Source organism: Microcaecilia unicolor, chromosome 11 (assembly GCF_901765095.1).
Source record: "Microcaecilia unicolor chromosome 11, aMicUni1.1, whole genome shotgun sequence".
Taxonomy (NCBI): domain Eukaryota; kingdom Metazoa; phylum Chordata; class Amphibia; order Gymnophiona; family Siphonopidae; genus Microcaecilia; species Microcaecilia unicolor.
This window is the reverse complement of record NC_044041.1, coordinates 114,252,917-114,264,992: the sequence shown is the minus strand read 5'-3', so window position 1 is coordinate 114,264,992 and position 12,076 is coordinate 114,252,917. Positions and strand designations below refer to the sequence as shown.

At 51.8% G+C, this 12,076-nt stretch overlaps 1 protein-coding gene across 2 annotated transcripts in view; it reads left to right on the top strand.

Moving 5' to 3' along the window:
- Positions 1 to 12,076, top strand: part of STIP1 (stress induced phosphoprotein 1) — a 104,485-nt gene that overhangs the window by 30,787 nt on the left and 61,622 nt on the right. Inside the window, exons 4-5 of one of the 2 annotated variants that reach the window (XM_030218388.1) lie at positions 10,161 to 10,302; positions 10,640 to 10,811. In XM_030218388.1, coding sequence (XP_030074248.1) covers positions 10,161 to 10,302; positions 10,640 to 10,811 — 314 coding nt within the window. Of the gene's footprint in view, positions 1 to 10,160; positions 10,303 to 10,639; positions 10,821 to 12,076 lie in introns of both variants that reach the window. The other variant, XM_030218387.1, reaches the window with a different exon arrangement.

Genomic DNA, 12,076 nt, shown 5'->3' with positions numbered 1-12,076 from the left:
GACTTACGAAGAGTCAACGAGGCTCTGAGTACAACATTTCCACATGGAAACCCTGCGCTCCGTCATTGTGGTGGTACAGCCAGGAGAGTTCCTCACGTCTCTGGACCTAAAAGAAGCTTATTTGCACATTCCTATCTGGCCTCCACACCAGCGGTTCCTCCCGCTTTGCGGTGTTGGGAAAGCATTTCCAGTTTCAGGCCTTGCCTTTCGGCTTAGCCACAGCTTCCCGTACCTTTTCCAAGGTAATGGTGGTCGTAGCTGCCTGTCTCAGGCGAGAGGGTATCAGAGTTCACCCTTATCTCGACGACTGGCTCATCAGAGCGGATTCGGCAACCGAGAGTCATCTTGCCACAGCCAGATTGGTGGCAGTCCTGCAGGCGCTAGGCTGGGTGGTCAATATACCCAAAAGTCACCTGACCCCCTCTCAGTCTCTCGAGTATTTGGGGGTCCGGTTCGACACGGCATCGGGGTTTGTCTCTTGGGGTCAGTGACGGCCACCTTGGAGGTGGTGCCTTAGGCGAGAGCGCATATGAGGCCTCTGCAGATTGCCCTGCTTCAACAATGGTCTCCGATGTCCCAGGAATATCAACGCAGACTAGCGTTGCTCCCTGCAGCCCTGCTCAGTTTGGAGTGTTGGCTCTCCGACAGGATGCTGTGCCAAGGAATACCTCTTGTGCTTCCTTCTTGGTGTCTGGTGATAACAGATGCCAGCCTTCTAGGCTGGGGAGCGCATTGCCAGGGAAGCTATGCTCAGGGTCTGTGGACACCCGTGGAAGCGGGGTGGTCCATTAATTGCTTGGAACTGAGAGTGTTATTCCAGGCTCCTATGGCCTTTCTAAAGACTCTGACGGGGCTTGCTGTCCGGGTTCTGTCAGACAACACGACAGCGGTGGCATACATAAATCGTGCAGGGCCCTGGCTGCGGAGGCAGCCCTGATTTGCCACTGGGCTGAGCTACACCTGCAGCTTCTGTCGGCAGCTCACATAGCAGGTTAGAGCAACGTGCAAGCTGATTTTCTCAGCAGGCATCAAATCGACCCGGCGGAATGGGAACTGGCAGAAGTTTTTTTTTTTTTTTTCAGATTTGTGCCAAATGGGGGACGCCCGGAATGGATCTAATTGTGTCAAGTGCAAACGCCAAGGTACCTCACTTTTTCAGCAGAAGGAGAGATCCTCACTCGGCGGGGTGGGATGCTCTGGCTCAACCCTGGCCCTCGGAGCTCCTGTATGTGTTCCCTCCTTGGCCCCTGATAGGGCGAGTCCTACTGTGGATTCGTCAGCACCGAGGTCTGGTGATTCTCATCGCTCCAGATTGGCCAAGGCGTCTGTGGTATGTGGATCTCTGCCGGATGCTGGTGGACGCTCTGGTGCATTTGCCCCTGGTGCCGAACCTGTTGGTTCAGGGTCTGGTGTCTATGGAGGATCCCTGCCGATTTGGTCTTACAGCCTGGCTATTGAGGGGGCGCAATTGAGAGACAAGGGCTACTCTAGCAAGGTCATCTCCACTCTCTTGCAGCCCCACAAGCGGTCCACCTCCGCAGCTTATGCTTGGATCTAGCGCAAATTTGAGGCGTGGGGTGTTTCAAAGGCGATCACACCCACGCGGGCTACAGTCTCGACAGTACTGGACTTTTTGCAGAAGGGCCTACAAAGGCCTGGCTTACAATTCTCTGCGGGTGCAAGTGGCAGCATTATCATGCTATCGAGGGAAAGTCGCTGGCTTGTCCCTTGTTGCTCATCCGGACATTGCCCGATTTCTCAGAGGGGTGCTTAGGCTCCGTCCTCCTGTCGGGTTGCCCTGTCCGGCCTGGAACCTGGGGCTGGTGTTGAAGGCTCTTCAGTGTTCGCCCTTCAACCCGCTTAAACGAGCTTCAGAGAAGGATGTGACTCTCAAGACAGTCTTTTTGGTGGCCATGACATCGGCTAGACGCGTGTCTGAGCTGCAGGCGCTGTCCTGTCGAGACCCTTTTCTGCAGTTCTCGGAGTCCGGAGTAACGGTACATACAGTGCCTTCCTTCTTGCCTAAGGTGGTTTCAGCTTTTCACCTGAACCAGCCTATTTTTCTTCCTTCCTTTTCTAGGGAAGAGTTCCCAGACTCCTTTGGGCAGTTACATCTTCTGGATGTCTGCAGGGCGCTGTTGCAGTATCTACAGATGTCAAATGATTTCAGGACTTCTGATCACCTTTTTGTCGTCAGGTCCTCGGCGTGGAGGCCCGGCATCTAAGGCCACTATAGCCCGTTGGCTCAAGGAAGTCATTTTTGCTGCGTATCTGCTTTCAGGTCAGTCTCCACCTGAAGCATTTAAGGCGCATTCCACGAGAGCCATTTCTCCTCGTGGGCTGAAACGGGTGCACTGTCTCTTCAAGAGATCTGTAGTGTGGCTACTTGGGCTTCTCAGCTCTCTTTTGCCCAGCATTACAGGCTGGATGTTGCAGCGAAGCAGGACACTGTTTTTGGAGCTCAAGTATTGGCTCGTGGTGTGGCTTGTTCCCACCCTAAGTAGGGATTGCTTTTGTACATCCCATCAGTTAATGGATTAATCTGCTGCTGATGACAAGGAAGGGAAAATTAGGTTCTTACCTTGGTAATTTTCTTTCCTTTAGTCACAGCAGATGAATCCATGATCCCTCCCTGTCTGACTTTGTTTTTTTTTTTTTCAGATCTTTCATGCAGATATAAATCTCATTGGGAGAAGTTGGAAAACAGTTATCAGAATTTCTACATGATGTTCTACTACAGGAGGTTGAGATCGTCCCTCCTTTGATGCTCCTGTTCTGGGGCGATTGTTCGCTGTGAGGAAAGTTTATGTTGTAATACCTTTATGGTTCACTCTGCTTTGGAAATCTCAAATACTGAAGGCAGTTGGGGCTAGCCGTCCAAGAGGCAATATGGTTTTTCAGTGTTCTCTATCTCCACCTGCTGGTAGTGAAGGCAGTTGGGGCTAGCCGTCCAAGAGGCAATATGGTTTTTCAGTGTTCTCTATCTCCACCTGCTGGTAGGCGGATACAACCCATCAGTTAATGGATTCATGTGCTGTGACTAAAGGAAAGAAAATTACCAAGGTAAGAACCTAATTTTCCCTTATTGACATTAATCTGGATTTTTGCGCACATCTGCATGTGTACTGTTCTGTAACGCTGTGCACCCAAATGGTCTTGTGCAACCCAAAAGGGGGTGTGGCCATGGGAGGGGTGGTCAGGGGTGTTCCAAATATTTAGGTGCAGTGTTATATAGAGAATGACATGGGGACGGTGACAGATCCCACAGGGATGGGGCAGGGATGGAGACAGAGCTCGTGAGGATGTTGACAAACTTTGTCCCTGTGTCACATTTTTATTTTAAAGCCTGTTAATGAACTGGACTGTTATTTATGTTTGATGCAGACAACAATATTTTTATTTTTTTTGGAGAAATGAGCAAACATGCTGGCCACAGCTAGCAAAATTTGCATGGGGGATCCTGTACATCCTGCTACCAGCACATCTTCTAAGAAGACATCTTCTATTGAAGGAGGGACAGGAGAGCTAGACTGAATCCTGAGATTGTTGATGACTTCTTATTCATCCACAGATTAAAAAAATCATAAGAGTGCTTCATAGGGCATATTTCTCCCCTCTAGGGCATACAGAACGGGTTGTATTCCATATCATCAAGCTGATCAATCCATAGACTGGTGGGTTGTGTCCATCTACCAGCAGGTGGAGATAGAGAGCAACGCTTTTGCCTCCCTATATGTGGTCATGTGCTGCCGGAAACTCCCCAGTATGTTCTCTATCTCAGCAGGTGGTGGTCACACACAGCAGCAGCTCTGGCTAGGTCTCCAAGCCTAATTTTTAGGTTTTGTTGAGTACCTGGGGTTGAGGGCTCTTCTTGAGCAAGTGCAAACCTGGTGGCGCCAGGTCCCTCCTTTTCTCCCCCCTCCCGCTGGCGTTTATTTCGACGTTTATTTAAACGTTTATTGCAGCTACTCACTGGGACACCAGGTTGTTACAGCTCGGAGCGAGAAGCAGGTAATTTTACCTTTTTATAGCGGGCAGGGGGTTCCCCGATCGATCTCCACGTGGCCTATGGCGTCGGAGGGCGAGGGCGCGAAGAATCGCTCCCCGGACCGCGTGTGCGCTTCTAGCGGGGATGCGGGGGTTTTAAAGTCTGATTCGCCCTTGTCGGGTGTCAGTTTGGAGGCCGGTCAGTGTCCCGAGTCTTCCTCCGGTGCGGCGGTTTTTCCCGCCATAAACGCCCATCCCCCGCTGCTCGCCTCTGCCATCTTGGCCGGCCACTCTGCTCGGACGGCTTCTTCTTGGGCCGCTCTTGAGCTGGGAGACGTTCATGCCATGGCCGCCCTTGATTTGGGCGACGGCAAAAAAGCGGCTAAAGTTAAGCGCCATTCTTCCCGCGCGGCTTCTTCGCGGAGTGTCGCGCCGGACGCCATCTTGGATGCGCAGCATGTTTCTCCCCCGCTCTTGCGAGCGCCGGTTGAGGGTGCGTCTAGGGCTGTGGCCCAGGCTGCTGAAATACACAGTCTGGGGGGTTTCTCCCCCGAGTTTATTTTGCTGCTGCATCAGGCCTTCCTTATGCAAAACGCTGCCCCTTCTCCCTTGTCCGACAAAGGGGTTGAGGCCCCCGGAAGTAAACGCCCTCGGGTGGATTCCCAGGGCTTAGAGGACTTTGTCTCCTCTGATGTAGATGAGGGCAGCGTATCTGAGTTCTCCCAACGGTCCTTTGGGGATTCCTTGGAGGAGACGGATTCCCGCTCGGATGGAGCGGATGACCCCTCTGCAGCGCGGATCTTTCGCTCAGAGGATTTACCCAACCTGTTACTGCAGGCCATGAGCATTTTGAAGATTTCCTCTCCAGAGGACGTCTCTCCCTCAGCCCCTGTTGGCTCCGCCATTATGCTGGGGACGAAGCGCCCGCCTAGAACCTTCCACGTGCATGATGCCATGCACACCTTAATTTCGGCTCAATGGGATGTCCCGGAAGCGAGCCTCAAAGTGGCTAGGGCTATGTCCCGCCTCTATCCTTTGCCTGAAAGTGAACGGGAAGCCTTTCTTTGGCCTACTGTGGATTCTTTAATCACTGCGGTGACTAAGGAAACGGCGTTGCCGGTGGAAGGTGGCACGGCCCTAAAGGACGCCCAAGACAGAAGATTGGAGGCGGCCTTAAGGTCGTCCTTTGAGGCGGCTGCCTTAAGTTTGCAGGCCTCAGTTTGCGGCTCCTACGTGGCCAGGGCGTGCCTGACGATTGTGCAGCGGGCTTCCCCCTCGGATCCTTCCTTGAGGGCTGATTGGCCGGCCCTGGAATCGGGCTTGGCTTATTTGGCAGACTTACTGTATGATGTCTTGAGAGCCTCGGCTAAAGGTATGGCTCAGACAGTCTCTGCGCGGCGGTGGCTTTGGCTGAAACATTGGTCTGCGGACCACGCCTCTAAGTCCCGCCTGGCTAAGTTGCCTTTTAAAGGCAAGCTGCTCTTTGGGGTCGAGCTGGACAAAATTGTGACAGATCTCGGCACGTCTAAGGGCAAGAGGTTACCAGAGGTCAGGGCTCGGGCTAGTGCTCGCCCCGGTAACTCCAGAGGCCGGTTTCAAGAAGCCCGTCGGTACCGCCCGGGCAAGTCGGGCTCCTCTGCCCCCTCTTCCTTCAAGAGGAACTTCTCCCCCAAGCAGCATTCCTTTCGCAGAGACCGCCGTCCCGGAGGTGCGCCCTCCGGTCCTCCCCCAGGGTCTCGTACCCAATGACGGGGTCCTGGTCCATGGCCCAGTGCAGATTGGAGGACGCCTGTCCTCGTTTCTGGGCGAGTGGACCAGGGTAACTTCAGACGCTTGGGTGCTGGAAGTCATCAGAGACGGCTACAAGCTAGAGTTCTGCCGACCCTTAAGAGACTGGTTTGTACTCTCTCCCTGCAAGTCTCCGGTCAAAGCTGTGGCAGTGCAGCAGACCTTGGACAATCTGATCCGCCTGGGCGCGGTCGTTCCGGTGCCAGAAAATCAGCTTGGCAAGGGACGTTACTCCATTTACTTTGTGGTACCAAAGAAAGGAGGTTCTGTACGGCCTATCTTCGACCTCAAAGGGGTCAATCGGGCCTTGAAAGTTCGGCACTTTCGCATGGAGACTCTCCGCTCTGTTATAGCGGCAGTGAAGGCAGGGGAGTTCCTGGCATCCTTGGACATCAAGGAAGCGTACTTGCATATTCCCATCTGGCCTCCTCATCAACGCTTTCTGCGTTTTGCAGTCCTGGGCCGACACTTCCAGTTCAGAGCCCTCCCGTTCGGGTTGGCTACTGCTCCGCGGACCTTCTCCAAAGTAATGGTGGTCATCGCGGCCTTCCTGCGAAAGGAAGGAGTACAAGTCCATCCTTATCTGGTTGATCCGAGCCCCCTCTTATGCAGAGTGTGGCAAAGCTGTGGACCGGGTGATTGCTCTTTTGAGCTCCCTGGGGTGGATCATCAACTGGGAGAAAAGCCAGCTGCGCCCGACTCAGTCCCTGGAGTATCTGGGAGTTCGATTCGACACCCAAGTGGGCAGAGTGTTCCTGCCGGACAATCGGATTGTCAAACTTCAGGCTCAGGTGGACTAGTTCCTAGTAGCCTCTCCGCTTCGGGCTTGGGACTATGTGCAGCTGTTGGGCTCTATGACGGCCACGATGGAAGTAGTGCCCTGGGCCAGGGCTCATATGAGACCACTACAACACTCTCTGCTGCAGCGCTGGACTCCGGTGTCGGAGGATTATGCTCTGCGCCTTCCCTTGGACCCAGCAGTGCGCAAGGCGCTGAGCTGGTGGCTGAAGGCAGACAAGTTGTCTGCAGGGATGCCTCTTGTGACCCCGGAGTGGATTGTCGTCACGACGGACGCCTCTTTGACGGGCTGGGGAGCCCACTGCATGGGAAGGACAGCGCAGGGGCTCTGGTCTCCTGCAGATGCAAAGTGGTCTATCAACCTCCTGGAACTCGGAGCCATTCGGTTGGCGCTTTTGGAGTTCCTCCCGGTACTGGCGTTGAAGCCAGTACGGGTCCTGTCGGACAATGCCACGGCTGTGGCCTATGTCAACCGCCAGGGAGGTACCAAGAGCGCCCCTCTAGCCAAGGAAGCCATGAATCTATGCCAGTGGGCGGAAGCGAACCTGGAACAGCTGTCAGCGGCCCACATTGCCGGAGTCATGAATGTCAAGGCGGACTTTCTCAGTCGCCATACCTTGGATCCCGGAGAGTGGCAGTTATCGGCTCAGGCGTTCTTGGACATCACGAAGCGCTGGGGCCAGCCGAGCCTAGATCTGATGGCGTCATCGGCCAATTGCCAACTGCCGCGCTTTTTCAGCAGAGGACGGGACCCTTGATCTCTGGGAGTAGATGCTCTTCTCCAACAGTGGCCGACACAAGAGCTTCTCTATGTGTTCCCGCCCTGGCCCATGTTGGGCAGGGTGCTAGACCGGGTGGCAAAGCATCCGGGCCGGATAATCCTGGTGGGTCCAGACTGGCCCAGACGTCCCTGGTATGCGGACTTGATCAGGCTCTCAGTGGACGACCCTCTGCGGCTGCCAGTGGAGCAGGGCCTGTTGCATCAGGGTCCCGTGGTGATGGAGGATCCTTCCCCCTTTGGTCTTACGGCCTGGCTATTGAGCGGCAGCGTCTGAGGAAGAAGGGCTTCTCAGACAAGGTCATCGCCACTATGCTGAGAGCGAGGAAGCGCTCTACTTCTACTGCTTACGCCAGGGTTTGGCGTACCTTTGCAGCGTGGTGTGAAGCAGGCTCACTTTCTCCCTTCACGGGTCCAATTTCTTCAGTGCTGGCGTTCCTGCAAGAAGGTCTGGAGAAAGGCCTGTCGCTCAGTTCCCTTAAAGTCCAGGTAGCGGCTCTGGCTTGTTTCAGGGGCCGCCTGAAGGGTGCTTCCCTGGCTTCGCAGCCAGATGTGGTACGTTTTCTCAAGGGAGTTAATCACCTGCGCCCTCCTCTGCATTCAGTGGTGCCTGCGTGGAATCTCAACCTGGTGCTAAGAGCCTTGCAGAAGCCGCCTTTTGAACCCTTGTCGAGGGCATCTCTGAAAGACCTGACGTTGAAAGCAGTCTTTTTGGTGGCTATCACTTCAGCCAGAAGAGTTTCCGAGCTCCAGGCACTCTCATGTCGAGAGCCTTTTCTGCAGTTCACTGAGGCAGGAGTGACTATTCGCACAGTGCCTTCCTTCCTGCCCAAGATTGTTTCTCGCTTCCATGTGAATCAGCAGCTCTGTCTCCCTTCCTTTCGTAGGGAGGACTACCTAGAGGAATTCTCTGCTGTCAAATATCTGGATGTGAGACGAGTCATCATCAGATACTTGGAAGTGACCAATGATTTCCGGAAATCGGATCATCTGTTTGTCCTGTTTGCAGGTCCTCGTAAGGGTCTGCAGGCTGCTAAGCCTACAGTGGCAAGATGGGTCAAGGAAGCCATTGCAGCGGCTTATGTGGCCGCGGGGAAGGTGCTGCCTATCCAGCTGAAGGCTCACTCCACTAGAGCTCAGGCGGCCTCGATGGCAGAGGCCGGGTCCGTCTCCTTGGAAGAGATTTGCAAGGCGGCAACTTGGGCATCGGCCCATACCTTCTCCAGGCATTACCGCTTGATTGTGGCTGCTCGGGCGGAGGCCCGGTTTGGAGCTTCAGTGTTGCGGTCAGGGATTTCTATGTCCCGCCCTGGGTGAGTACTGCTTCGGTACATCCCACCAGTCTATGGATTGATCAGCTTGATGATATGGAAGGTAAGATTATGTATCATACCTGATAATTTTCTTTCCATTAATCATAGCTGATCAATCCATAGCCCCTCCCAGATATCTGTACTGTTTATATTCTGGTTGCATTTCAGGTTCAAGTTTAGTCTTCAGTTCCTGTTCAGGAGGACTTAGTCTTCAAGTTTTTTCAATTGGATTCTTCAAGAGTTGAGACGAGTTTGTGTTACAGTGAGCTGCTGCATTCCTCTCCCCTCCGTTTTACGGGGCTGGATTGAGACATAAATTCTGCCGGCGCTCCCTCCCGCTTCGTGCGGCTGTAAGGCAGCTTTGTACCCCTCACGCTTCGGCGGTGTTAGGGTCAGTCAGCTCCTCCCGCGGTTGCGGTTGCAGGATAAGCCAGATCCCCCCGCATCGGCGGGGTGGTGTCCCTCCCCCGCTCCGCGGGGATGAGCTGGACGGATTCCCCTCCCCCACTTGTGTGGGGATGAGCTGGGTTAATTCCCCTCCCCTGTTTCGGCGGTGGTGAGCTGGACAGAGTGTCCCTTTGTGGGTGTAATTCTCTAAGTGCTGAGTCCTGCGGATGGAGCTTTGATATCGACATACTGAGGAGTTTCCGGCAGCACATGACCACATATAGGGAGGCAAAAGCTTTGCTCTCTATCTCCACCTGCTGGTAGATGGACACAACCCACCAGTCTATGGATTGATCAGCTATGATTAATGGAAAGAAAATTATCAGGTATGATACATAATTTTACCTTGTGCACCCCTGTACATTTTAACAGGGTGGATTAGGATTTTTTGAGGTAGTAGAAGTCAGCTGCTATTGGGTTTCGAAGGTAGAGGGTGGTGGTGGGAGGGTTTATTGTAGTTGCTCCTTGTTGTTGTTTCCTATTTGTAATTTATACATAACAGTTGCACAGCATATTGTTTCTTTTTATACTTTTAATAAAAAGATTTAAATATAAAATCACAAGCGTTCAAGGCTTCTGCAGATGAGAACAGAGCCCATAGGGCGGGGATGGGGACAGAACCTGTGGGGACAGGACTGGGATGGAGACGGGGACAGATTTTATCCTCGTGTCTTCTCTAGTGTTCTAGAATATCGGGGTTACTTGCCGAAGTTGCAGAACAGGAGTTTCAGCTGGCATAAGTCTTCATGCCCAAAGTTGGGCTTGGGAATCCGTTCTAAGCACTACTCTGTAAAGGGCGTTAATCCTGGAGCACTCTTTAGATTAGTGCTGAGCTGGGATTTTTTTTTCTGACACCTAAATTTGAATGCCATATACTGAATGTGGCCCAAAGTACCTTTCGATTGTATAGTATGCTGCCCCTTAGCATGAAGGAGGGGTGGATATGGAGCTGTTGCCTCAGCACCAGGTGAAGGGAGGAAAGAGTGCAATTTGTGGGGCTGCCTCTCACGATGTTAGCTAATAGCTTTTGCTTTGCCTCCTTCTGACAGAGAGAAAGTTCATGAACCCATTCAATGTCCCTAACTTCTACCAGAAACTGGAGAGTGACCCCAGAACCCGAGCATTACTTAACGACCCCAGCTACCGAGACCTCATTGAACAGCTCCGCAATAAGCCGACGGATCTGGGCATGTGAGTATCTGCCAGTGGATCTGACAGCACCGTGCAGCACCCAGTTCATTTTCATCTACGTTGTTCAAAGCAGACAGTACAGATAGATCCTAGGCCCAGTACTTTGCCTGTTTTGGAATATTTCTAATTTGCCTTCATAAGTAGAAAGCTCCCCAGGAACATTTATGCTGGAGTCTGTAGATTGTGAAGTATAGACGTTTAGGAGTTAGCATATTGTTCCCCTGCCCATGTTTCTCTCCCACCAACATCATACTTCTGTCGCATTTTGACTAGTATATTCCCTTTTGGGGACTGAATTTATGACCTTTCTTATAAAGGATGTTTATCACCTCTGTAGGAAGTTGCAGGACCCACGAGTGATGACCACACTCAGTGTCCTCCTGGGGGTGGATCTGGGCAGTGCAGAAGATGAGGAAGAAACAGCTGCTGCATCCCCTCCACCACCCCCATCCAAGAAACAAAGCAAACCTGAGCCCATGGAGGAGGAGCTGCCAGAGAACAAGAAACGGGTAACACTGGTAACACGCTTGTTTGCCTTGGAAGAACCATTTGCATAGCATTGACAAATTCTGATTACAGCATAGCACCCAAGATGTTGATTGCTGAGATCAGTTACAATATGGCAGTACAGGTTCTGGGAGCACAGGCAGTCAGGATGTGATAGCTGTCGTGCTCCTTAATTTTTTTTCCCCTCTGTGGTCCTACTTGTATCCCCTCAGATGGAAATTTCTGTTCAGCTGTTCTTTTCAAGGTGGTGGAGTTAGTTTCCAAGACTAAAACTTAGTAGGATTTGTATCCATATTTGAAGTTTATTAAGTAATGATCTGCAGGGCCAGCACAGTCATTAGGACTAAGCAGTTGCCTAAGGCAGCAGTTTTTTTTTTTTTTTTTTTTTTTTTGGGGGGGGGGGGGGGGGGGGAGGCAAGATCAGCTGCAACCAAAGGAAAATGTTAGATCTTGACAACTACACAGTGTTTACTAGCAGGAGGGGGTGGCATTGAGGTGATCATAGGGAGGGGAGAATGCAAGGCTGAAGGTTTGCCTGGGGCGCCTGATACCTTTACACTATAGAGCTGCACGGTAATGGGGTTAGCGGGAATCCTGTGGTTCCTTTGGGGATCCGCTCCAGGTCTGCGGGACTCCAATGGAAGTGTAGTGCTGTGCCAGGCCAGCCTGCCTATCCTTGTGTTTCTAAACTAGCTTAGCAATTATAATAGTATGGTTGATAGCATTGAAATCCCCATAAGCACTGAGAGGGAAAGTTATCAACATGGGCTACTATTAAGTTGGGCTATTTTAATACGGGGACATAGGGAGCCGACTTTTCAAAATGATTGGGGATGCTTGACTTGGCACACATTCTATAAGGAACCACCTAGTTTTACACTGCAGGAGTGTACGGAAATTACCTGTTATAGAACACCATGTTGTGATAGTGTGTGCTTTCCAGTTAGGCATACACATGGGAGGAGATCACAGTCACACATAGAACATAGATTCTCAACAAATGCGGAATAAGGAGCCACAAATTAGAAATACAAATATGCAGACAAAAAACTGGAAATCCCAAGAAGGCATAGTCTGTATGCAGTGGAATGCTGGACAAATAGAAACAGAAATACATTTCCTCTTGTATTGTGCAAAATACGAGAGAAGAGATGTACATTCCAATTTCAACCACAAAAATCATTTTGTATTAGGTATTCTTCTTGTCTAAGCATTACATTAAAAAAAAAAAGATTTATACATTTCCAAAGAAAAGGAAACCTTTCAG